The sequence below is a fragment of the Charadrius vociferus genome, unplaced genomic scaffold, assembly GCF_000708025.1.
Source record: "Charadrius vociferus isolate BGI_N301 unplaced genomic scaffold, ASM70802v2 scaffold134, whole genome shotgun sequence".
Classification (NCBI taxonomy): domain Eukaryota; kingdom Metazoa; phylum Chordata; class Aves; order Charadriiformes; family Charadriidae; genus Charadrius; species Charadrius vociferus.
The window spans coordinates 5,750,678-5,778,018 of record NW_009648333.1 but is presented as its reverse complement, the minus strand read 5'-3'; the positions used below and the strand labels follow the sequence as shown (position 1 = coordinate 5,778,018).

The following is a 27,341-nucleotide window of genomic DNA, read 5'->3' as shown; positions in this document are numbered from 1 at the left end:
TCTCCTTGGCAAACTGGGAGGTGTGGGAACACAACACGCTTAATTTCCTACACAAATACTCTTTGTAGAAGTTAAGTGCCATTCCCCCTCTGTGCTAACCCCCCAACCTAAAGGCAAAACAGTACGGCAACTGCAATTTACAGTCAATCAAATCCCTCTAATGTGCATGCGTCATCTTCCATAAATACTGTTGGATAGGGCTTGGGGAGACAGACTGCTTTTTTTAACTTGAACTGAGGCAATTCTAAGGAAATGCAGTAGTGCACCCTTAATAACCTGGGGAACCTGGTAAAAACCTGTTTAAATTATGCACTTCCAGCATAATGGCCGGCATACGAGACTGGGACAAGCTGTGTTGTTCCATTCTGCAAGAATGCAGAATGCATTTGTAATTCTAGGGGTAATATCTGAGGAAAGAAATCATTCGTTCATTTCCTCAAAATCATGCAACACCGTTTCTGAGGTGCGTTATTGCCAGAGTAAATCTGGATCTCTCACTGTACCTGTCACGGAGGTTGGGAGGGTGTTCGACTTTTTTAGCTGCTCCCTTCTTTCTAGTCTTGACACGGCAGTCTCGATCTTCTTCTCCCCTTCTTGCGTTGTAGATTTCTGCAGCGTGCTTGTTTTGCTGCTGCTGCCGCTGCCGCTTTTGTTATCTGGCTGATTACTTACAGCAGCCTGGAACAGAGAAGGAAAACTGCTAAGTGAGAAGCAGTCTGTCGTGTAGCGGCTATGAGTAAGAGATGTCGCGCTTGATGCTTTCATTCATCACCTGTCCTTAACCTTCCTTTTCGGCAAAGAACTAATGGTTATTAAGGACTGTAAAAAAACCCAAAACCTCAAAATTAAATCTGTCATGTTGCCATTTCAGTCAAGATATTGAACGGTCTGAGCCAGCCCTACCTGTTAAATGCAGCACTGACACACAGTGTGCATCTGCGGGCATCTTCACACCCACTGCTGTTCTCTTCCGCCGGTTACCTGTGTCTGTAACTATGCACGGGTCCATCAGAAATTTGGGTCTCATAGCAAACACCAAAATATACTTTGTTAGCCACATAATCGCCCTTTTTACCATCTGTGGCATCTATATACAGCACCACTGTTTGTGTAGCATCGCTTCTGGGCTGTAAGTAGACACGGTTTTCTTACTAATAGAAAACCATGGGCAGTAAATAGTTATTTAGAGAACAGGAAAGAAGTAATAGTCAAATTCAGTGCCTGCTTTAGGCGTTTGGATGTTTCATGTGACAATTCATTTCTTTCATTCGTCTACATTTTATCCAAACAACTTGTATTACAATAAAAATAATTCAAACTTACTAATATTCACCTATAAATGAGTATTTCAGCTGTTGTTCCCCAAGCATTAACATCTTACTCACTCAAGCTTTGAAAGAACCGTGTTGCATACAATTTTTCTGCTCTATCACCTGCACAGCGGCTGTGTTACGGTTGCTGTTACCCACCACCCGGTGTTAAGGCACCGGAGTTTACACAGAAATTGGCACTCTGTTGCACAGTATTTTTGCAAAAGGGAACTCCAGACTTTCAGACTACTTTTTACTCACTCTCATTTTAGCTTTTATGAAACCTTACAAACCAAACATAAAAAAAAAACCACTAAAATGCCTTTCATGTAATAAAACTAGCTAACAGTTATAATTATGATATCGGTATTTCTGATGGGCAGGTCTCTAAAGGTTGTTTACATTTTCCTTAGCCAGCTTCTCTGCTTGCTTCGCCTCTCGGGCTTGTCTCCTCTCTTCCCTCGTAGCTTGCTGCTCACGGAATCCCTTTTGCTTTTGCAGCGCTAATGTAATCCAAAGTGGTTGTGACGTTTCAACTTTTTCCATCAGTTTAGAGCCATCTAAAGAGTGCCTGCTCTGGAGGACGGGCTTTTCTGAAAGAAGACATGAAAACATGAATTGGTTAAGTAATGCCCATCTCTTGTCTCAAGCAAACCCGTACAACCTCTCCACCTCGTGAAGACCCTGGAGGTAAGGACTGACTGTTTATCCCCCTGATGAAAGGGATGAAATACCACTAGGTATTGCAGTTCTCTGGTTTTCCAGCCATATTTAAGGGAAGAATAGGGTCCAAACCTCAGCCAAATAAAGGTGGCTGAAATTATGTACTCCTGTAAACGCAGCTCCTCTTAAAAAAAAAAAATCAATCTGTTTGTTTTGTTTTTTTAAATCACCACTTGAAGATTTGACTTTCTGCATCCTGCATGAAACTGGGGCTAGCACCCAGTATAGAGCAGGGAGCGGCAGGGAGCAGCACCAGGGTGCAAAGATGCTCCCGCAGAGCTCGGTGAGCACAGAAACCCCCAACCAGCCAGGGGCCCTGTGCTCCCGCACCAGCAGCTGTGACTCCAACTGGCTCCCAGAAACCCTCATTTAAAAATGGAAGTGAAAGGAAAAAAATTAAAAAAAATCGTAAAAAACATGAGTGGCAGTTCCACTGAGATATGGTTTTGGAAGTGTCTTGATGCTTGCAAAATTCAAGAATGGAAAAAAAAATAATAATTGGGTTTTCCCAATGAAATGCTGAATTCCTGCCTTGTTCTTTTGAGTGTCTTTACACTGAAAGGGTAATTTTTCCTCTTGTACAGAACGCTATTTCAGGATACGGGGGCCTTCAACCCTCCTCTGAAGAGGCACTATGGCACCTGTACTTGTTTCTGTTACTGAAGAGTGCCTCTGAAATGCAGAGCCCTGTGCCCAGCTGTATTGGGTTAGGTAGAGAATTTGCCCAGGATAGGCACTATAAGGGGACCTAGATATTAATATTTTCTAAGCTAGATAATATTCCCCTAAAAAATAGAAAACAATGTAATGTAAATTATAAAATTTACTCCTTCTGCTCCATTACATCTACATCTACTCCATACCGAGTCCATCCTCTGACTGAACTAGGTAACAGCTCTACCAAAGAAAACACAGACAGCCTTCAGTTACCTCCTTGAAATTAACTTTCTTAAGCAGGTCGTGCTGGTCACGCTGAGTTTGTGTGTTTCTGAATTAAATTGTGAGGATGGGAAGTCCCATTCATTCAGACAACCCTAAGCAGAGTAGTGGTACTCCACAAATAACATGCCAGGTAAAAATTATAGCTTAAGACCAAATGTCTTCCTCCAGACGTCCATTTGCGAAAATGCAGACAATAGCTAAATGACCTTTGAAAAATACATACCTTTCTTCAATGGCTCAGGCTTTTTGTCATTTTTTTCTCTCCAGGGAATACTTAGAGATGGGAAAAACGACTTCTTTTCTCTGATTTCTTCCTCTTCATTTTTGTACTCGTTGGATGGTGTGGGGTGTGCGGCATTGGCTCTGTCTTCTTTTCTCCATCCACCTTCCGATTCAGCTTTAACCAACCTTTGCCCCAGCGTATCAGCCAGGTTTGATCGGTTCATTTTAGAGAGAGGAGACGATGGTGGCGTCTGGCTGGCGGGCTTTGGAGCGAGGGCAGGTTTCTGTGGGGCCAGCGACTTGCCTGCTGGTTTCTCATGAGGGGGTAAAGCACTCTGGCTGGTGGCTGGTAGGACCACTGGTGTGCCCGCTGGTTGTGAGATCTCCACCACAGTAACTGAAGAGTCTTTTGAGTCTTTTAAAATACCAGAGACGTTCGCTCTCCCGGTGCCGGGGGATGTACTCTCTTGTGGAGCAAAAACAGTGGGTTCTTTCTCACCTTCTGTTGTAACTAGTGGGTCAGGCACACCATCAAAACTATCTCCCGCGCTGTATCTTTTCTTTTTCCTTTGCTCTGCCTGTTGATCATAATGGAAACGTAAAGAGTAGTTTGTCCTTCGTAACTTTATCCCAAAAGGAGAAACATTTTCTTCTCCGTTTGGTGCTGGTTTGTCTGCTTTTTTTGTGCTGTTATTCTGCTGGTTTTCCAGAGCACTGGGAAGTTCTGCCTGGGGTAATTCTTTACCCGGAGAATGAGGAAAACTTGGAACGAGGAAGGATGGAAGATCTTTTGCAAATTTACAGCCTTCTGTGTTGTCTGTCATTTCACTGTGGGTTTCCATTTTCTCCTTAGCCTTTTCAGCTAAGTTATCCTTAAAAGCGGAAGCCACATCTTCCTTCGGATCAGTGGATGCACCAATGATTCTTCCCACAGCCACTGTTTCATTGCCTTTTGCTGCACTTATATTTTCTGCGTCTGAATTGGGTTTTGAAGCTTCTGAAAATTTCTGCCATGCTGGTGTTATCGAGAACTTCGCATTTGCAGAGAGGGTTTTCCTCAAGTTGCCGTGGGGAGCACCCCGTCCTCGGGGTGTCCAGTCATCACTGTGTCTGCAGGCGCTTACTCGGTCTCTCTCGTTATATTTGCTGTTTTCTGCATTCTTTAGGATCCTGGAGCGGATAGAAGCCCACTCAGCAAGTACGGACTGGTTGTTCAACGCCTCTTGTGCGTATTTCATTTTACTGCTGCTGGGTTTGGAGTCCTGGGGTTTCTTCTGGGCCTTCTCCGGCGAAGGAATATCCACATTTTTTCTCTCCTCCGTTAAGCCCAGTAACGATTTACAAGCTGTGTCCTTTATCTGGTTCAAGTTCACTGCTGTGCCACACAGCTGTGCTCCAGTAACCAAAATAGCCGTGTGGGGGACACAGACAGATGATGGGAGTGTATGTGAGCCCTTGCTGGAAGCATGCATCCTGTAGTCTTTGACGGATGGAGAAGAGAGTCCTGCTCCTTTGGCAGGCATGACTGGACTCAGATTTACTTTCTGAAATATGATCTGCTTATCTCCAGAAGACACTTGAAATGTGAAGGGTCTGGATGAGGTCTGTCTTTCATCTACCTCTTGCCACCTAAGTTCTTCCCCTATTCGCTTTTGCTCCTGAGCTTCAACTTCTCTCTTCAGTTTCTCGGCTAGGACATCTTCTGCTGTTTTATTCCCTTTTTCCGGCTGCTTCAGTTTTTGGGATCTTGATCCTTCTTGGAGCTTCTCCTCTGTTGGATGCCTATCAGCCCCTCCAGAACATAACTGATCCTTGTCCTGTTGCTGTTCCAAGGATTTTTCTTGTTGGTTTTGCCGAAGATTTTGTCCTCTGCCTACCTCCTGCTCTTCCAGCTTGTTCCATTCTTGTTCATTTTGTTCCTTTTGCTGCTTCTGCTCGTCTTGTTGCACACCCTCTGCACTTTGCATGTGCATTTGTTTTATGAGCTTGTGTTTTCTCTGCTCTTCCCGCCTCTTTTTCTTATCCATTACTTGCTGGGGTGGTTCCTTCTCTGTCTTTTCTCCTTTCTCCTTCAAATGCTGCCTTTGTTCCTCCTGTTGTTTGAGGCTCTCAGCTTCTTTTTCCTGTTGTTTGAGGCTCTCAGCTTCTTTCTCCTGCTTTAGTTTTATTTCAGTTTCTTGAAGTTCTTTCTCTTCTAGCTCTTGTCTCTGTTTTTCTTCCTTATTTTGTTCCTTGAGTTCTTTTTGTTCCTCCTGCCGATTTCTTTCTTCTTCCTCTTGACACTGTTTTTCAATCTCATGTTGCCTTAATTCTTCCAGCTCTAGCCTTTTTTGCTCATCCAGCTCTCGTCTCTGTTTCTCCTCCAGCTCCTGTCTCTGTTTCTCCTCCAGCTCCTGTCTCTGTTTCTCCTCCAGCTCCTTGCGCCTCTGCTCTTCCCATTCCTGGCGCTTCTGCTCCTCCAGCTCCTGCCTCTTCTGCTCCTCCAGCTTCTGACGTCTCTGCTCTTCCTGTTCCCGGCGCTTCTGCTCCTCCAGCTCTCGTCTCTGTTGCTCTTCCCGTTCCAGGTGCTTCTGCTTCTCCAGCTCTTGTCTCTGTTGCTCCTCTTGTTCCTGGCGCTTCTGCTCCTCCAGTTCTCGTCTCAGTTGCTCCTCTCGTTCTTGGTGCTTCTGCTTCTCCAGCTCTTGTCTCTGTTGCTCTTCTTGTTCCTGGCACTTCTGCTCCTCCAGCTCTTTTCTCTGTTGCTCCTCCAACTCCTTCTGCCTCTGCTTCTCCAGTTCCTGGCACTTCTGGTCCTCCAGCTCTTGCCTCTTTTCGTCCTCCAGCAGTATTCTCTCCTCTTCATGGCATGTTTCCTCTTCTATTTCCAAAGATGCCTGTCTTTCAAGGGGATACTGCCTCCTCTCTTCTTCATGGCTTCTCTCCTGCTCTTTCTGCATCTGCTCAGATTCTTGGCACCTTTGTTCTTCCATTTCTCTTTGTTCTTCCATTTCTACAATCTGCCTTATCCTTTCAGCTTCAAAGATCCCCCAGTGATCTTCAATTCTTTTCTCCTCTGCCAGTTGAAGCTGCTTCTGCTCATCTCTGTTCTGGATTAGCTTGTCTGCTATGAAGTGGCCATTATAACCTGGGTAGCTCTCTCCATACAGCTGAGTTTCTAGGTCCTCCGGCTCAAATTCTGTTATTGTTAAGCTTTGTGATCCCTAAAATTGGGAGACAAGTTTGGAGTTACTGAATATCGCCTATTGGCTTGTAATTCTTTACAGTGAACGAACAATCAGTTGCAAATGCAAAACAACTTTTCTTTCTTCCTTTTTTTTTTTTTTAAACAATGATTTAGATCCAGAGCCAACACACCCACCCCAATTTATGGATCACATCATCATAGATCCCGTGCCTCTCACCTACTTGGATGATTGCCTTTAAAAGAGAGAAAACACCCCAACAGTGATAACAGAATAATGCTAAATATTGAATCACCATTTGGTGTACATGAGTTAATCCAAATTGAGACCTGCCATTTCAAATTTACAGAAGCCCAAGAAATAGAGCACAAGTTTCATATGCCTGTTCTACTACTCAGAATGTCATCCTTTAAGCCTGAAATAATTAGCACCTGCTTAAGGGCATTGTTTTGCCAGTTCTTTCATGGCAAATCTGGCTGTTACTTGCAGAGACAGAAGCCGTTGCCTGCAGAAAAGAGCTCTGGAACGCTACCTGGGAAAAAACATTGCTCAGGGAAACACAATTTGGTTGCTTTTCACAAATCCTGAGCCAGGATATCTTCCTCATTAGCTGTGCTGAGACTCCAGTTTTATTGCAGGAACCGTGGGACCACGCATGGACAGAGAACCTGGAGCTCCCCGGCAATACTGGGCTGTACCGAGGCACGTGCCAACTCCTGACGGGTTCTCCACGCGTGCCCCACAGCCCTGCCACGTGGGTGCAACACCCGCAATAAACCGAATGCAGGTTTTCTTCACACTCCTTGTCTCTGTAGCCGGCTGGTCTGAAGGTGAGCTGCACCTGAAGAGTGCTTCCCAGCACTTTCCATGAGGAAAACAGCTCAGCTAATGCCCTGTCTAGCTATCATTCATTGAGCCATCGTTTGGCTCCAGTGAAACATTCTGCATAGGCAAGAGGTTTACATTTAATTTCTTCGGTGCAAGAGTGATAAATATAAGTACAATGGGGCGGAAGAAGGGTCAGTGCCTCTCCCGAACCCTGTATTAGCTGAATAGTCTTGTCCTGTTTACAAGCACTGGTAAGATGCAGGATAAAAACCAGAATAGCCATGCAGTAAGTGTACAACCTGAGGATCTGATAATTCGCTCCAGCTGAAGCAAGAGCTGTGTTACTTAAATCTTATTCTTTCTTATAAGACAATGATATTATTGCTGTCAGAGCCCATGCCAGTTTTAGAGAATGTGGGGTTTTTTTTCCCAACCAAATTTTGCACTATCTGATTGCCTATACCAAGGCAACATTAACAGTGGCAGATATCCTGCAGACCCTTACGACCTACATTTTACTAGAAAAATGAGAATCAGAACGTACTCTCCCAACGTAAAAATCCTAGTGGAAACAGCTCAGGTGTAAGTAGCACTTGTCTCAACTGACCATATTAAAACTTCTTGGCATCTTCTCTCCAGCTAGGGTTTCATCTTTAGGTCTCTATCTTGATTTCAAGACAAAATGAAAGAAGCGTGCATTTTGTTTGGCCCTGAAGGCAAAAGATTTGTTGAAGCAGCTTTCAACAGCTATGTCTAACAGTGTTAATCACATCTTAAGACAATCCACTGTCTATAGCTGCTCCTGGTGTACTCAGTTACGGTTATTTTGCACCCAGCTTCGAAAGCAACCCCCCTCCTCTCGCTATTTGACCAGTGATTCAATACCTTTGTTAATCGTTTGTGCTTTCTTGACATCCTCTGCTTTTTTGGCTTCACTGACAGCTTGTGTTTAGCTGCACTGTTGTCTAGACGAGCAACAGCCTGGGGAACTGCATCCAAATTGATTGTTTCAATTGTGCCAGAACAGGAAAATTGTCTTTTTGGCCGAGATGATTTGAATGGAGTGACCTGTTTGTATCACAAACACAAAAAGCTATTATTAAGCTATTTGTTCCATTTAAATAAATAAATAAATAAATAATACACATACACACACACACACACACACAAAAAAAAAAGCCTTTGCAGTTTTGAATTCAAAGGAGTTACTAGGAGAAAAGATTTCAAACCTTGTTCTTCCATTATACAGATCATGAACTTTGGACATGAAAGTTACAGCTGTAATATTTTCCTATTTCCAGTACTACATGTCTTTATACTTTTCACTTAAAAATTACTTAGACTGTTCTAACTGAAGGTTTTTCGCAGTTTAGCTCCACTCAGAAGTTGTTGGGAATGGGAAGGGCAGAGGCAGAGTTTTAAGAAACATCAATCACTGGGACATTTTAAAGTTTGCTTACTGTGGAAAAAATATCTACATCTTTAAATAATTCAGGTTATACACTTTAGGCAAGAGCAAATCAGATTGACTTATCTCAGCATTATATCAGAACAGCTACAGAGCTGTACTATCTGTATGGGAGATGACTGTGGTATTGGATCTCAGACTGGCACAGCGCCTGAGGAAAACCTCTCCACAGTCATGCGGGGTTGTCCAAGCTCGCACCAAAGAACAGCAAAAAAATAAAATAAGACAATACTGGCTTTGTTTGGTGCTTTTTTTTTTCTCTTGCTCTTCAAATATTTGGGTTCAGAAAGTGCAAATACAAAGTGATTTAGTGAGACTCCTCTCATGAATAAGTACAGCAGCACTGTATGTCTAGACGTGTAAGAGTGAGCCTGTAATCAGTCTCTCCCGTAAGTCACTGAGCCATCATCCTCAGACTGGTGTTTGGCACAATCCAAGTGGAAAAAGAAGACAGAAAAAAAACAAGGGAGAAAACATCTTCTGTAAGGCAAGAAAATCACATACATTGTTTTCAAGACAGCTCTGTAATCTTCCGAGGTTAAACATATGCTAATTAGGGAACCAATTACTTAAAAGCTGATGGAACATTTTGCATACTCTTATTGAATTACATGTAGGCATAACAAAGTGGAAGAAGTACTTATGAAAATTATGGCTCTATGATTAATACATCAAATGCAGGAATGCTGCAAGACTGGCAGGAACAGACTTCTGCTGTTTCCTCCAATCAGCTCTTACAGATTTCTCAATCTTAGTTATTGCTTATTTAACACCCCCCAAACTGCAAAACCTTCACAAAATCTTGGATGATCGTGAAACAATGAAATGTGTATTAAAGCGAAAACTGGCTGTCAGGCTTCTAATAACTGAAATTAGAAATTAACTCGACGCAAACTGAGTGTAAAAGTTTTGTTACCTTTTCTTCCCCTTCATGTCCTGTTCCAGGCAAAGTCATTGTTCTCAACAAACCTGGAGTGTCAGTGGACTAGAAAACAAGAAGATTACCACAGCTAGATATAAAAATGTAAAGGATCTAATAAATACAGTGCAGAGGAGTTGTGAAATCAGGCAAGTTGGAGTAGGATTTTTACCCTGTTTCCTGTCACTGCAGGATTGATGGATAAACAACTCCTGTTCCTAAATGCAATGATTCTCTTTTATTGCTCCTTGAACCGCTGCTGTCTATACAAAAACAGGTGCTGCTATGAGACACTACAAAAGGCAAAACACTCACACTTCCTTAACAAGACAACCGGGTTCCAAATCAAAAGGAAAAGCACAGCTTTGAAGGTTTTCCATCGGCTCTTAATACGTTCATTTTCTCCCAATCTACACCTAAGGGCAAAATACGGGACCCTGATCAGGCATCAGCTCTGCTGCAAAGAGTTTCAACTCCAGGTTCTTGGTGACTCCTCTTCCTACGAAGCAAACCGGCTCCCCCGGAGCAATGGGAGCCTGTTGGTCACTCGGACTCCATAGCCACTGTCCCTCTCCAAACCATCTCACAGGAAGGGATTTTTAAGGCGCGAGGCTTGAAGCAGTGTTCATCACACCCGGAAACATTGGTTTTAATAATTATATCACAGTATTACTTCATAACCTAATGAATGTTGGGATCCCACTACACCAGGGTGCCCATGACTGTTAGTATAAAACCTAAAAAAATCAGCTTTACTAATAGAAGCTAAATGAAACCTGGAACTCTTCCATTGATCCAAGTTACTTGGTCAGGAAAACCAAAAGTCACAGGAAACTTGTTTGAAGTAAAGCAGCAGCTGAAGTGGCCAGGTGGTCCTGGCCACCGACTCCTGACCGAAGCCACCCTGTTCCCCCCAGGATCTACGGAGATAAACCCACAGAGGAGTTACAAGGACAACGGCAGAGACAGGAGCAGACACCAGGCAAGCTGCTGTGCGCCAGAAATCTCTCATAAAAAAAAATATCTCAGTGGTGAGTTGCGCAAAGTGAGAGAGGACGAAAGTGCCGAGTGCTCTGGCTGACCCCACGCATGTAGCCTTGGTTTGTTGGTGTCTGCAATCTCCTCTGAGTAGGGATGCTTGCTCCTTCAGTATTTGGAAAACAAACTGTGCAAAGGGGCATTAATTTATTTTCAAAATGTAATATTTAAAAGATTAGAGGTGGTGAGGACTGACTCTCTCCCGCCTTATTACACAAAAATACTCTGGTGGTTTTTTAGCGCTTGAATTATTTCCTCCTCAAAGCTGGAGGTCACTAGGTGACACTCGGGTCTCCTGCAGGGCCCAGCAAGAAGGCTGTCTGCAGAGAATGTGTGTTGGTATCAAACACAGAGTCTCACCTCTTATCAGGGCGCATAGCCAAACCCTGTCTGCAATCCCGCTGCGCTTTTTGTGTGCACAGGATCCTCTTGAGCCACCTTAATGGATTGCTTCAGGAGGGAGTATTTATGAAGCAGAAAAAAATATACCGTAATTCAACCACATTTTTATCCTTCCAGACTGCAGAGGGAGAGGCGTGAGTGTGCAGGTACTACCCGAACGCCCGGCACCCTGACAGATCTGACCACAGCCACGAAGGATGTGGTCACACAGGAGCTATTTTGCCCCTTAAAGACTGATGAAGAATTTGGGCCACCTCAGCCGTAAATCTCCCTTCTGTGTGTTTGGCTGAATATAGGCAAAAGCTGGGGAGGACACTGACTGTCTTTGCCTTTCACACAGCTAGCACTAGAGCTGGCAAACACCAGCTGGGCCCCATGCCCTGATGTCCCTCCAGGATCTTGAGAGCTGCGTACAGTGGCTGGAAAGCTGCCTGGTGGAGAAGGACCTGGGGGTGTTGGTCAACAGCTAGCTGAATACAAGCCAACAGTGTGCCCAGGTGGCCAAGAAAGCCAATGGCATCCTGGCTTGTATCAGGAACAGTGTGGACAGCAGGACTAGGGAAGTGATTGTGCCCCTGTACACAGCACTGGTAAGGTCCCACCTCAAGTACTGTGATCAGTTTTGGGCCCCTCACTACAAGAAGGACATTGAGGTGTTGGAGTGTGTCCCAGAGAAGGGCAACGAAGCTGGTGAGGGGTCTGGAGCATAAGTCTTTCGAGGAGTGGCTGAGGGAACTGGGGGTGTTTAGCTTGGAGAAAAGGAGGCGGAGGGGAGGCCTTATTGCTGTGTACAACTACCTGAAAGGAGGGTGTAGTGAGGTGGGGGATTGGCCTCTTCTTGCTAATAATAAGCGATAGGACAAGAGGAAATGGCCTCAAGTTACACCAGGGGAGGTTTAGGATGGATATTAGGAAAAAGTTCTTCCCTGAAAAGGTTGTCAAGTATTGGAACAGGCTGCCCAGGGAAGTGGTGGAGTCGCCATCCCTGGAGGTATTTAAAAGATAGGTAGACGTGGTGCTGAGGGACATGGTTTAGCAGTGGTTTGGTTGGACTTGATGATCCTAAAGGTCCCTTCCAACCTAGACAATTCCATGATTGTATTCTACGATTCTATGTACATGGTGGGTTGCTCTGTGCCTTCCCCAAGGGTTCCCAGGCACAAAGTCAGCCTCCTCCAGGCAGGGAAGGACGTCCCTCTGTCCTCCACACTCCCTTCAGCCATTACAGAAACACACAGAACCAGTCTCACCTTACAGGATTTCCAGGGAGCTTCCATCACTCACCATGTTTCTTCAGTGCCTGAACAAGCCCTTTCAGGACACCTGAATGTCTACAGTTCCCAGTATCAAAATCTTCATGGGTAATTTGAATAATTATTTCAATTATAGTGGACATTTGGATCTATGGAGCATTCTGAAAATGTTTCTCTGCCTTCTTTGCCTTCAGTTTCTGTCCATGAGAAATATGAATATTTACCCCAAGACCTGGGATTTTACGGATTTAGGCTCCAGACCCCTCTCATTTTGGAATTATTTTCCTTTTTGCCATTTGATGCTGTGCACAACTTTCCATGCTGGGAAGTCCATATTTCAAAACATTTTCTGTCTCAGAAAAAATTCCTGTCTTCTAGCTACACTGCGAGTGATGTCTGCTTTGCTGGAAGTTCAGAGCAGACATTCAAACCGGTAATTCTGTGGGACCCGGCTGAGGATGCCAAGAGCACACGCTTCTCGCTGGTCCAAGAAGCACAAGCTGAGAGATCCCACCCACATAAAACAGCCCGCTGAGCTCAGCTATGCCTCACTGGAGACATCTGCTAAGCCCCAGTGAACTTTACTGTTTTAGCATCGCTATAATGCCATGAATATGTCGATTTAAAGTACTTACTTTATTACCACTGTCTGAGACCGCTGTGTCCTGCTGAGTCTCAATCTCCATGGGGCTACTGAGCAACACATCCTCTTCTATACTAGCGTTTGCCTCCCCCATTGTCCTCACAGAGACTGTCATTTGTGGAGGCTGCCCAAATTTTATATTCTTGGCCAACTGTTGCTGAAAAACAAGAAAAGAAAAAAAAGGTATTTATTTTATGAGCAAAACAAGCCAAATCTAGCACACACCCCTTCTCCGTGTGAAAGCTCCACAGAAACACTCAGGGCAACTTCTTACTCTCGGCAAAAAGGTCAACTTGAGGTTCACATTTCTGCAACACAGTGGCCACCTCATGCTCTTTCTTCCTGCAAAGTGACCAAGGTCAGGACTTTACGGCATGATTTCTGATTTTGGATGATCAACTTGAGTCCTCACCAGCGTTGACAACATTTGAAAAATTATTGTGAACTCTGAAACATTCCTTGTCCTTTTTTAATCTACATCCTAGGTTAAGCCTTTGTTTATTCAAGGTAATTATGAAGCCTTACTGCTGCAAAGAAATAAGGTCATGAGCCAAGCGTACACTGAGAAGTTAAACAGCCTCAAAAGGCAACCTTTTTCTTCTCCAGCCCCTAAAACCCGGCATCTCATGCACTTGTAGTTCTTAAAGATACCCTTATTGTAAGGTTTAGTCATAAGTTTTAAATATTAAGGGTTTGGTATAACCCTGCCTCAGAGGAGGCAAATTCTCAAAGGAGGGGAACCCCAGGTTCTTTTAGATGCTTGGTCTCGTAGGAACAGAGTGCAAACTCATGTCTGCTCATGCCCACGTGCACTGCCACATCACCGCTTTTGCACAGAGAAGTTTATACAGGGGACATCAGTAGATGAATGGATAAAAGAGCTTTCCCACCATTTACTTTTCTTGTTGAAGTAATCTTCTCTCAAGCGTTATGAGAAAGTAATCTTGAATTATATCAAGCGTAAGATGAGTAAAATAAGTAGTAGATAATATCTGTCTTCTAGTAGGGTGAATTGGAGAAATTAGAGACCTGGCTACTGCAGAGACACATACCAAACAGCCTTTGAAAGTGAACTTTTTGCAAAAGAGCTAGAAGAAATTCTCTAGAAGGAGCAAATGGAGTAAGGAACATTTATTGAGAGATTTTCTCCCTGAAATATTTCAGGGAATCACTCTCAGTTAGGAAGGAAGGAACCATGGAGCTATTTTCCTGCTTTACTTTCTTTCAAGCTCAGAAAATTCTCCAAAGGAGATCTCCCATTTCTGTCTTGTGTTACTATGAACTTCTACAGCTCAGCAATACTCAGTTCAGCTGTGCAGCTTCTATTCAGTGATACATAGATGGACCCCTGACACGAATTTGCCCCTGGGAATTGCAGAAAATTGTAGTACTTAGCACGTAAAAAAAAAGATATTCTTTTTTCCCTATAGAACAGGATCAGTAGCACGGCTTAGGTGAGCAGTTGGCAAGAGAAGATATGCTTTAATAGCAGGGGATGGACATCTAAAAAGGTCCAGGTCAGATCAGCCTTTCTTGCCATCGCTGCCCAGTGGACTAGACCCTTACATAAAGTCAATCCATATTACCCCAAAACATTGCCAGATTTCTCTAACGAACTGTTAAGACAAAAATACATGTAGAGACTCCTCATATTCAGGTTATTAAATTAGAATAGTATTTTTCAGTCTCCTCACAGAGTTATGCATTATTTATGCCCATTTGGATTTTGGCAGAAAGTAACGTAATTCATCTAGTACATCATTTTGGCATAGTGGGTAGCTTTGAACGGCAGAGTTTTATTCCCGCCTAGATTGTTGGCAGTGCACCCATAGTCTAAAGGCAAGGGCTTCACCAAGTTCTCCCAAGCCTTCGTCTTAGCAGTGCAACTCGCTGAGCTGAAATCTTTTATGTTTCCACGGCGTAAATGGGAGCTGGAGAGAGCAAACAGGTCTTTATTAGATAGTGTGACGGAGGTAATTCTGCTCTGTTCCTGCAGGGCCCCTGATGCTAGTACAAAATAACTTCAGAACAGCTTCTTAATTTGATAATGTGTTTTCTAAGTTGAGACTGCTCCTTTCTTCTTACAAAAGCCATATTCCCACACAAATAATTCTCCCAGGCAGAAAACTGGAACTGTCAGCATTACCCGAGCAACTACCCAAGAAACTAAGGATTTGGGCATCTGTTCCACGGCAAGAAAATGCCCACATGTACATATTGCTTGCAATGGATTTTGGAGGAAGGGATGGTGTGTTACCCTCTTGATCTTCTGATCAAGTTCTTGATCTACTGTGTGCAACGCATGGTGGGGGTCGTGTGGTGATGGAGCTATTGTGGAGAATGGTCTGTGCTTTAAAAAGAATGGCCATTTTAATTGTCATCAAGGATGCTTGAGGGCTCTGCTGTAAAAATGTGTATTTGTGTATATAAAAGTTTAAAATGTTATTTTCCTGATATTTCCAGGAAATACAGTACCCTCATTATTTATGGACTGTACATTGGCTTTTTTTTAAAATGACTTCAAAGTTTTAAAAGTTTATTTGCTCAGACTTGCATAAATTATTTTGAATATTGAAGAATAAACTCTAGTAGCTCTTACATTCCTTATTTATTTATTGAACTAAAAAAAAAAATAGTTTAAATGAGTGCTACTAGTAGTTTTCCATTGGCCGATTTCTTTCAGTGCATTCTAATTTCCAAAGCTGATACTGAATATCAAATGTCAAAATCTCAAACAGCTTATTTTTACCACTGAGCAAATTTATTCTTATTGCTTTCAAAGAGCAATGTAGAACCTGCTCCTTGTTCTTTTTTAAAATGTGCTTATACTGTAACTACAATGCAATTATCCTCTCTCAAAAATTTATAGAGATACATTCTCTACCTGATCAATCATAAAAACTCTAAAACTCTGAAAGAAAAGAAAAACTCCACAACTTTTACTTGGAAGAACACACACAGTCCAACCTAGAAATGGAGAGATACGTCAATTTAAGCTGCGAGGCCACTGAGAAGAGGCCAAATTCCCTGAAAAGGAGCATCTGCTTTAAATTTCTCAGAAGTTTCAGTTAGGCATGTATTTCTGAACACAAAACTATAAATCCTCTCTACTTGAGAATTCCCTGTGCTGACAGCACGTGGATGATGGTTCCCTGAGGAGGATAACTTGTAACTCTGGTCATTGAAGTTGCAGGCATGACATTTTGTTCTTCTACCTCTGCACAGTCACGCACAGGGTGCTTCAATACCCTTCTGTAAATCTCCGTAGACGCACATTGGGTTAAAGTAACCTGGTGTCTTTTGGTTTAGTGCAAGAAGGCTTGCAATTTAGCAGCCAGAAATCACCGTCCTGCTCCAAAATCTAGCTGTCAGCTAGAAGCAGAAGGAAAGAGATGAGTTTCCTGCCTGCACCTTCCACTTTCAGCCTTATCAACTCCAATGGTCTTACCCAGTCCCTCTGCCTGCAGCCAGTGGACAGGTATTCCCACAGGACTTACAAACCATTCTCAGCACCAAGCCATAGAATCGTAGAATGGTTTAGGTGGGAAGGGACCTTGAAGATCATCGAGTTCCCACCCCCTGCCATGGGCAGGGACACCTCCCACTAGACCAGGTTGCCCAAGGCCACGTCCAGCCTGGCCTTGAACACCTCCAGGGATGGGGCAGCCACAGCTTCTCTGGGCAGAGAACCAGCACAGCTGTTACATATGACAATTATATCATGAAACAGCAGCTGGAGGGTCCACACACACAGGGGAGGTTCAGAATGGGATCATCAAGCTGTGGTCCAGACCAGGTTTACCTCATCCCTGAATTTTCTTCTATGAGATTCAATAGGTGCCCGAGAGTTTGTCGATTCCCACACAACCCAAGCGACTGTTGGTGCCATTCAGCGTGAGGTGAGGGGCAGGGCTGGACGTCTAATAAAGGCAAAGAAATAGTGGGAATTTAGAAAAAAAAACCAAACTAAAAGTTTGTACTCATCCCATTTTTAAAATCTTCCTCAGTAACTGGACCAGGCCACAGGCCCGCTTTTATTTCATGCAAAGTAATTTACTAAAAACGTAATACTATTTAACTGACATCTTTACACCAGCTTACCATTAATAACTTCAGCAATAAACCCCCTACGTTAAATTGCTCTGCATTGGTTGGCACCTGCGACAAATTAAAAAGCTTAGACTTTCAAAGCGCTCTTTGTGTTTGCATAGGAAATGCCACAGAACAAACTTTCCATATTAACCGGCAGAGAGCCCAGATCGGGCTGTACATCTCCTCTTTCACTCCAGTTTGGCTCCTCTTCTGCGTACGTGCCTGCGTGCGTGCGTGTTGGACTCAGCCCCCTCGAACCACATCATTCTTACGGCTCCATGCCTGGAATGAATCCAAAATCGGATCCGCTGAGCCGCTTACTCTCTTCAGTTAAAAATCGTTAAAACAGAGAGTACTATTTCAGCTGATTCCACTCAAACAAGTCTTAGAGGAAATGCTGGTCATATTTTGCCTTCAAATCAAATACCTATTTTTCATGTCTGTTTGCAGTGCCCAGATACATAAATTAATGAAATCATGTTTTCTAGTTATATATAATTGTGAAATAATCACTTAATCAATAATACTTGTCCTAAGAAGAGCCATACTGTTGAAATTCCACTTGTTCCTATACAGTCTCTCACAGTCGCCGAACAATCTAAGGGAGCATCTAAGAACAGGGCGAGCCCATACTGAGATTTTCCTTGTAAATGCTCCAATGATTTGTGGCATCTGAAGGCTTTTGGAATCAATAACCAGTTGGGAACTTTTATGAATTTGTTTCATTGCTCTTTGAACTTTTACAAATATTTCAATAATAAACGTGCTGTATGACAATGAACTCTACAGTCCAACTATGCATAAAGAAATATTTGGTTTGTTTTGAAAGTGTTACTAGTTTCAACCGATGCTCATGTGTTCTCATGCTGTGAGAGACTGAATAATTGTCCTCTATTCATTTTCTTGATTCCACTCATGTTTTCATGCATCTTTATCATATTCTCTCTCTCACCATTTCTTTGCTGGGCTGCAAAGACAGTTTACCTATTGTTCTTTGGAAGTGAGTTCACTTCTTTACCCAAACAGGAAAATCTGCAGCATATCTAAACAAGCAAATCACCCCACAAAACCTTTTTTTTTTTTTTTTTTAAATCAAAGAGAGAGAATAAATTGGAAAACATTCTGTGAAAAGTTATATTGGTATAGCTGGAGGCTTCAGAAAGTAAACTAGCTGTAAAATTAACATGTAAACCTACTGAAAAGGAGGAAAAGAAGAAGTATTACCACAGGTGTTTTGGATATAAGATGCAGGGAGGGAACTATTCCACTCTTAGCAGCAGCATGTGGTTTGGGGCATTGCATTTCAAGGAAGATTTTGGTAGAGTCCAAAATAGAAGAATGGTGAAGAAGAAAACTGTATATGGATCTCCAGAGACAAGTGTTTGCAGCAAATGAAGATTTTGGTATATGATGGCAATGGACCACTTACAGATGCATGTTAAGAGCAAGACTTTCGGGAAAAGTCTGAAGATACTTACTTAATATGATTATGGGAAATGGGGACTGCCCCAGACCTGCTAGAACGATTAAGAAAAAATGATAGATTCAGTGAAAATAATTGTCAAATGTGAATAAAACAATTAGGCTGCAGTGGTACTAGAAAATATTGGCAACAAAGAAATGAATTGTAAGAAATACAAAGCTGGGCAATCATACAGTGAAAATTCACTCCCAGTTCTATAAAATGCAGAACATCAAGTTAAAAGATAATAGGTCTGAGGTGTAGCAAACGACTTTGTAGCCTTGTTGAGATCTGGGCAATATCAGACAGAAACAGCAATGGGAATGGCTGGTAGAATACAGATGTGCAATGCACGGTAGGGGAAACACTGGCCAGATCATTAGCTAAGATATGTTAATGACTAAAAGAAATGCAATCCAAAACTGAATGGTCATTAGGTCTGACAGGAAGAAAATGATGGGGGACATTCATCATTACAAAGCTGGGGAAATGTGAATTTAAAAAATGGACTTTTAGAATTTGACCAAGAAGTCTGGATTCACAAATCATGTTCTATCATAATTAATACCTGTGTAATAAATGAGTGTTTCACAAATTTACAGAGCAGAGGGCTTGTTTGTTTTAAACCACGTGGCCACATGAAACAGAAAAGGTGTAGCCCAGTAGTTCCTAAATGCAATAAGCCGTGTGCCAGAGTCAACCTTTAATACCTCTTGCAGCGGACCGCCACAGCTTCATGGATGCCAGACAACCTGAGATACTTTCAGTGAAGGCAACGGATGGAGAACAAGCTGTCCTCCTCCCTCCAGAGGCAGCAGCAGTGCCTCACCACAGTTTTGTCATGGCAAAGGGGAGATGACAGCTTAGATGCATCAAGATACTAATGCTCAAAAGAAGTTTCCATTTTACTTGGTACTGGTTTTGTGGGTCTGAAACAAAAACTGTCTTCTGCTCATTTGCTGACCATTTCTGGCAAGTATCAGTAGTAGGAAGAAGAGTCAGAGCTGCAAAATGCGAGCAAGTGGATCTGACACACTTTGAGGCAAGAAAAAAAAAATCCCCAAAATTCATGAAAGGGAAGGATCCTTTTCAAGCTCCCAGGGCTTCTTTTAGGTTTGTTCTGACACGCTGCTAGATCTAGATTTTAAACATTCCTTGTGTCTCATTCACAGTCCTGTACGAGAAGTAAAGCACCAGATTGCAAGTAACTAAATGAGTTCAGCATTAAGAGCACCAATGCCTGGGTGCCACCTCTTTGCGGGAGCAGGCTCAGGCTGACTTCCTACACTGGATCTTAAAAACTAGGTAATGATAAATCTCAGCAGATCCAAAGGACTAGGAAAAGACTCCTTTTACAACAGCAGATGGCTTGAGCCAACACAAAATAACTTCAGGATACACAAAGGCTATTGGAGGTTAACAAGAAGAGAAGCTTTTCTCAGCCTGACTTGTAGCACGCACTAAAACCTTTGAACATAAATAAATCCGTTTATAGAAACCCTGATAAGATGAATGCTGCCAATCTGAAAATCAATAAAAAGAAATGAGAGCTATTCCAGAAAGAACTAATTTACCTTGCGCACATAATTGGAACGAGAGAATTCCTACGGTAGGAAGCTGAACCAGTGCATACGCTGCCCAGACTTGTATGGAGTGTTGCACCATTAAACAGCGGGTTTTTTTGTGGGTTCATCAGCACTCCAAAGTCAGCAAGGCGAGAAGGGGGAAACACTTTGGTGGTCAGCAAAATGAGATCCAGCACCATCAATATTAAATGGCTTGCATTTCTGGTCTGATTTCAAAACCCTTTTCACCATGCTATCAGTTGGGCTTGCAAGAACGGTGCCTCTTCCAAAAAAAGATTTAAGTTTTCCAGAAATGTTCACTGTACCTACCCCCCAAAAAAAATCCTGAAAAAGGTTAAAATCTGTAGAGCTTTTGATCTCTGTTTGGAATGCAGCAAGTTCAGAGCCATCACGGGGCACCGAATCCTGGCAACAGTTCTTTACTGAGGAACATCTTGCCAGGCAAATGGAAACTGGAAATGTTGTGCTTCCACCGTGGCGTACAAGCCTGGGCAAACCCACAGTGATTAATGTTGGTGACGTAGCAATGACTTTACCGGGACCTGGCTGCAGAATTGGTTTTAAGGAGTGGAACGCCCTTCAGAAGAGATGACTGTCTCCTCTTGTTCCACAACTTGAAGAAATATAGATGTTCCCAGTGGGAGTGAACTTGCAGAAAGGGACTTCAAAGTAGATGCAAGCTTCTGATAATGGAGACCCATATCAGTGTCTTTTCTGACTGCAAAATCATGCAGCAACCACATTCTCCTTTTAGAATAGTACAGCAGGGTATGTATGGAGTGCGTAAAACTTTCAGACAGGAGTGATAGTCCAAATAACTGGTCAGACCTGGGACTCAACTCTAAGGTCAACCTAAAAATGTACACTGGGATTTTGGCTTGATCTGGTCCTAAAACTCAGGGAACAATAGCAGAAATCATGGCTGGGGAAATGGGGACAGTTAGGTGCTGGGCAGCAGGTTTCACAGGCACAAGAGGTGATCCCTGAGGTTGTTATAAGGAGCCTTTCCACGGGGTCATGGGAAGAACCCGTGGACATTTAAACGAATACCTAACTTCTGTGTAAATACATAAATAGTTAAAAGTGTCATTTACAATCTATTATGCATTTGTTTTCTGACTGAATGGGTTGCTCTGGATATCACCATCACCGGTAGAGTGGGAACAGCTGATCTGGGGATGTTGTGACAGGCTGGGTTACAGCTATATCAAAATGATAAAAATGAACTACTGTCCTTCAATTTTAAATAAAAAGGTAAGCACACTTCTGACATCAAGCAGTTGAAATAACACTCCCCCTTAAAATACAAGTTACCATGCCAAAAAAAGGCTTATGAAAAGTTCACATGAGCAAAAGCATATCACTGGCTATTTATTTTGTGACTTTCAAGAGTGACTATTCTTGTTTTAATTTTCTTGAGTTGCCATTTGCTTAGTGAAGATGATGGTTAGCAACTGCAGTAACTGTAATTTTTATCATGTCTCTGAGTTTAGTGAAGCAATAATTTCCATTGGGAATTTTAAGGTGAGTTTGGAAATGGGAGAAGCCGCTCTGACAAAGTGAAAAGGTATTCAGAGAAAATCTGATGTACTGAAGCCAAGACAACAGACCCAAGAGAAGTCAGTAGGCTTTGTATCCAAAGGACACTCAAGCGTTCTGCCAGACAGGTCCACCTACCTCATGTCTTTGCCCAGAGTCAGCAGTCATTTAAAATACAATGGTTTCTAGCCTGGAAAGTAGCATGCGTTGAATCTACCTGACCCAGGGAAATTTAAGCTGAAAAAACAGCACAGAGAAATTGGAGCTGTCCTAGTGTGGTTTCGACTTCAAATTTCATCCACAGTCAGCAGAGCCAACGCTGTTCAGGTGCTCTGTCTGCTGATGGCACCGTGGCAGGGAGAAGGAACAATTTCATCCTGAAGGTCGGATCTGTCTACCATGCACGATCTCTTACTCACCAGAATAGATGGACTGTGGGCAGACTTTGGAGGTAAAAGAAATCAATGGCATTTTACTAGTCAGCTACAGGGTAACGGCGCATACGCAGCATTAAAAATTTATCAGCGTTTTGACAGGACATGTCAGCATCCTGAGCAATAAACTGAAACGTGCTTCTGAAGGACAGCTCTTTCAAGGTCTACACAGGCACAGAGCTGGGAACCTTACAGATGTACAAGAAGTAAATCAAAAGAATTAGTTAGAGCACTAATGGGACAGAGTTCTGGAAGGGAAAACAGGTCATGTAAAGCTCTTTAGGAAAAAAAAAACCACATTTGGGTATTTACATGTAGTTACTTATGTGCATTTGCTTCGGAGAGATGAACATATCAACCTTTCATAAGAATCACTGAAAGGACAGGGAGAAAAAGAAGGAGGAAAAGAAATGTAATACATCTAAAAGGATAATTAAATCAGCTTTGTAAAGAAGTTTCATTCTGCATGCCATTCCCTGCCACCAACACCACACAGTTTTTTCACTCAGTACCACAGCCATAGGTGTCAGGCATACAGAGCAGGACATGCCAAAACCATGAGTTCAATTCAAAAGAGTTCAGCAAGACACAGACACTTCTGCAGAGTTGCTTGCAGCATCACTGCTGTACCTTTCAGGACCAAAACCTAGACTTTCTGCAGATTATCTGAATTATTTACACGACTTTTGGCCAGACAACTTACATGGCTGGGAAACTGCCTCAAGGCTATTGCAAAAGTAACCCACCTTTATCCACACCTAACACATTCCAGAGATCATTTTCTACCACATTTTAAATATTTTTTTTTCCCCACTTACACTTTCTTACCTGAAGAGTTTTGACTTTTCCTAGAACGTTCTCCTGTGACATTGCTTGGATGGCCTGTTCGCTCTCTGTTCTCCCATCAGGTATAAAAATACTGTCATGGGAAAAAGCTCGACTGCCCATAGAATAATGGGAGGACCTGGAAAAAAAAAAAAAAAGTTAAAAAGTAAATAAGCACAAGAATTAATTTATGAGTGACCTTTCATATGATAGCTGCTCTGCTGTATAGATTTTCCTTCCCCCTTGCCTTCTGCATAAAAGCTCTGAACATTCTCAGAAGAGAGGTATCCAAACATTTTCTGTTATCAACACCTTATTTCTTCACATTCGGTTTTCTTCCTCAGAAGAACATAGAGTGGGGTGGTTTTAATAGGCACGTTGAGAAGCTCAATTGATTTTCCTTAGAAGCCTCAAACTTACATGTTACTTTTAGGATACAGGGTAGATGATGATGATGCAGCATCTGCTAACAGACTGCATATTTCAGAAAGCCTGCGGTCATGCTTAGTCAGGCCAAGGCACAGAAAAAAGACAGCAGGTCCCAAGCAAAGGTACCACTGTAACACCACTATAAAAAGAGGTGATACAGTCTAGTCACCTCCTTCTAAGGAGCTACCTCCTTCAGCTGATTGCTTAGCTGTTCCTGTCACCATGAGTGTGATCACACTGACAATAAAATGTTATCTTCAAACCCCCAAACTGATACGAAGCTCATTACACCATCCCGTGCGGGTTTGATTAGCAGCAACCAGCGAGAGATGCCCGTGTGTTACTGTTAAACTAGATACCGATGCCAAGGAGGAGAGTGCGTCACGAACAACCCGGTTATATGGCTGCTCTAAATCCACAGGCAAAAGGATTAAACAAAAAGTGGTTTAATTTACCGGAGGTTTTAAAGGCTCATCAAGAAAACCGAGAATTAAAAAAAAACAAACTCACCAACGACAGTTTGTGGGTTGTAACTTTGGGGTTTGGGGCCATTCTGGGAGAAAATGTTTGAGTTTGAAAATTACGTTTTGTCTCGCCCAGAATATTTTATGGTGAGTGGAAAGCCAGTAAAATACAAACACGACAAAAACAACAGCAGAAGAAAATTGAACTGAGAGGTCTCCTTTTAATAGCCTATTGGCAATTCTATGGAACCCATTTACAGCTTCAGTAAACAAACGATCTGGAGAAAAAAAAATGAATACTTTTTATACCAATCTAACCAACACAACCTTCTGCATGTGATAAAAACATTATAAACAAATACTTCAGCTACATCAATGAAGATGATACTTCCAGACAGAGGGATAAGAAAAACAATGAGAAAGGTTAAAGCCTCACATATTTAAGAAAATCAGAATATAATCTTGTTCTCCCTTCTAAAATGTGCTAATTGTTTATAAAGTACTAAAAATTTCTATTCATACTTTGAAAAAAAGATATGTTTGGAATGTATTTATTACATTTTTATCTCATTTTTTTTTTCCTGGGGTGTGGAAATAATCTATTTAAGTAAAAACGATAATCTTTTATTACCAAGAAAGCAAGCTATATAGGGATACGTTAACATCTATAACTGATTAAATGAGAGGCTATTCTTGACTTTTATAACAAAATTTCTTACATGTAACCTGAAAATACTAGAAAAAAACCCCACCCACAACCTTTTACTGTCTCTAGTTTACATTTAAAATACATTTGCATTCACAAAATAAATCATCCAAGCTTTTGGGGAGAACACACACAGCTCCCTATATCATTGCATCCTCCCTGCAAGCACAGACTAACTGAAAAACTATTTTTTACCCAAAATTAATATTTGAACAACATACTTTGCTTGAAACAAACCAACGCATAATCAATCAAAAAGCGGGTCAATATTTCATAGCACTTCTAGCTATCAAAGAGGGGGAACATTTAACTGATGTTATATTCTATTTTAGATATTTTTTTTTAAAATAAAAACCACCTCTTGATTGCCTTTGGCTGCTAAAGGTAATACACCTCCTTTTAGAAACCTTTTATTAGAGGAACCATAAAAGCATATTTTTCAAGTCTCTTCTAAAAAGGTTTCTATACTGAATCATCACGACTCAGCCTGTACACAGAGCTGTGGTAAAATTGTGTGGTACTGGAATATATATATTTGCCTTCCTCAGCCATCCAAGAATCAGCCCATGAACCGCAGTTTGAAGAACGCCCCTTAAACAGAGATGAATTCCTAGCGGGGCTGGTTTGCAAAATGAGGGGTTTGACACGAAGCCAAGTGCAAGCTGGCTTTTCCATACAACCACCTCACTGTGTTTGGATTGAGAGCTCCAGCATTGCATTCAACAAGGGGGAAAAAAATGTCTGTGTTCACAACACAACCAAAACTGAGGGGAACATGCAAAATTTGACAACCTAGCCCATGCCGATCCCTCCTTCCATATGTGAAGAAACTGCTGCAGGTGCAGAAGGCAAGGCCAGCGGGAATTTATAGTTTACTGTTTACCTTTGAGCTGGGACATCTGCTGAGGATGCATAATCCAGGCCATATTGTGCTCCAGAGAGGATCATCTCTCAAACATTTTTCCAGCAATACTGTGGCTCAGACACTCGTGGCTTTGTCTCACAGCTATTCACTGCGCATATGACACCATTCTCCCCTTCTACTTGAGTGGGTTGGCATCCTCATACTTAAAATTAGACAGCTCACGTTTATCCCTATTGTTTGTTACAACTAATTAGTAGGCACCAAAGAGTTCAGTGACTTGTTTGCAAGTCGTTCTTGACCTTACTAATGAGTCTGTTAATATTTAAGCCAGGAACATCCAACCCGCAGCTTTTGAACTGAACAGGGTTTGCTAGCAGTTCCGACCCCAAAAATTCGGCTGACCTGCAGCGGGGATGCTCTGGCCTGACAGTGAAGGTCTTCCCCATCCTGCTACAGAGCTGAGCCTGCCTTTAGTGATCTAGCCTCACCTCCTGCCTCCGAACTAATCCAACGAATCTCCTGACTGAGATACACCACCCACCAGCTTGTGGCTATGTGCAGGTTTGGGCCTGTGGCTAGTGTGATCAGACTTGTTAAAATTTCCTTTAAAGTTTCAGGTCATCTGAAGGTCATGTGAAACAGCTTGGGAGCTTCATGTGACCTGCAATCATAAACACATCACCACTGGAAGTCCAACCCTATCTTTGACAAGTGCCCCGAACGGTACCAAAGGCAGGTTAGGACCACTTAAGCATCTCTCAATGTTGTTCTCCCATACGCCAACTGCTTTCAGTTTAGGCACCTCCTCATTAGATGGTATCACACATTTTTGTTTCATAGAGCTGAGGCCAAATGTGTTTGAAAGCTTTTGTCCATTTTTGTTTTCTTATTAGCTTGCTACCAAAACAAGCATGTTCCAAACTGTCAGAACACATGAAATATTCACAAGAAACCCCTCGGTGAATGAAGCCAAGGCTTCTCTCTACTGTGTCCCCTCCAAATGCTTTGCAGATATACTGGATATTTCAGAACTTGGTAGCCACACGTCCAATAACTAGTAAAAATATTTTAAGAAATTTTGCTTAAATGTCTATGTAGGCTAAATTACATTGGAAAAAACATGTTCACACATTGTAGTAACCTAGTTTCTTTTACAGGTGACTTTAAATAGCATTTGAGGAGATTTCTAGGCTATTTGAACTTTCTGAAAGGTCTCTTATTTTACTCACTCGGAGCCTACAGTCCTTTCAAATCCTCCCAGCTGTGAGTTTGACAGACCATATCACAGATATCCTTTTCCACCCCCTTTTTCACTGTCCTCCGTGTTCTACTTTCAGAAAGACTGGAAGTCTTTTAAGTCATAACACAGTATGAATAATTGAGTTTCCTTCACTGCTACCCCCATTCCTATCTCTGAAGATTTTCCCAGCAGCCTTTACACAATAACATCCTCACAATCCACATCTACAGTAGACTGTGCTTCAGAAAGGCCTCCCCTCAATTAAAAGGCATGTCGACACCAGGAATAGACTCATGGTGTCTCAGAGACCTGGGCTATAGCTGTAGCCGCGGCTGAAGGCATTATGGTTTCAAAATGCCATATCACTTCCAAGAGATGTGGGAAAACAGTGGCATCAGTTTATGAGCACTTCTGTTGATAATACTGACGATGACACTTCAGAGGCTGTTTGTGCTGAAAATAATTGAATCATCATCTGACTCACTTCCAGAAACCTGACTGAATTAAATGAATTATGGATGTGCTATACCAAAATACAAAGCACTTTTAGCAAATCCTTAAAGATGTTGTCTCTGAAGATGTGCTGCAACTCAAATATCGTGTTCCAGTTTCAGTTCCAATACACAAGTTCTCAAAACGAATATTCTTATAGTCAAAGCAAAGTTAAACTCCATCCATTCTCAGAGGGGTTTTTTTTTGCCACACCTGTGCCCCTCTTCAGATTCCTGAAGGAATTCCTGAGTACCCAAGTAGGAGTACTTAGTTTCTC

At 42.3% G+C, this 27,341-nt stretch overlaps 1 protein-coding gene across 1 annotated transcript in view; it reads right to left on the bottom strand.

Moving 5' to 3' along the window:
- KIAA1211 (KIAA1211 ortholog) overlaps positions 1-27,341 on the bottom strand; it is a 41,642-nt gene that overhangs the window by 3,114 nt on the left and 11,187 nt on the right. Inside the window, exons 2-9 of the mRNA XM_009885035.1 lie at positions 22,872-23,007; positions 12,923-13,087; positions 9,592-9,660; positions 8,093-8,275; positions 5,408-6,397; positions 3,199-5,320; positions 1,713-1,903; positions 504-678 (exon numbers count right to left, since the gene is read on the bottom strand). Of these exons, the coding sequence (XP_009883337.1) occupies positions 504-678; positions 1,713-1,903; positions 3,199-5,320; positions 5,408-6,397; positions 8,093-8,275; positions 9,592-9,660; positions 12,923-13,087; positions 22,872-22,991 (4,015 nt within the window). The 5' untranslated portion in view covers positions 22,992-23,007. The remainder of the gene's footprint in view (positions 1-503; positions 679-1,712; positions 1,904-3,198; positions 5,321-5,407; positions 6,398-8,092; positions 8,276-9,591; positions 9,661-12,922; positions 13,088-22,871; positions 23,008-27,341) is intronic.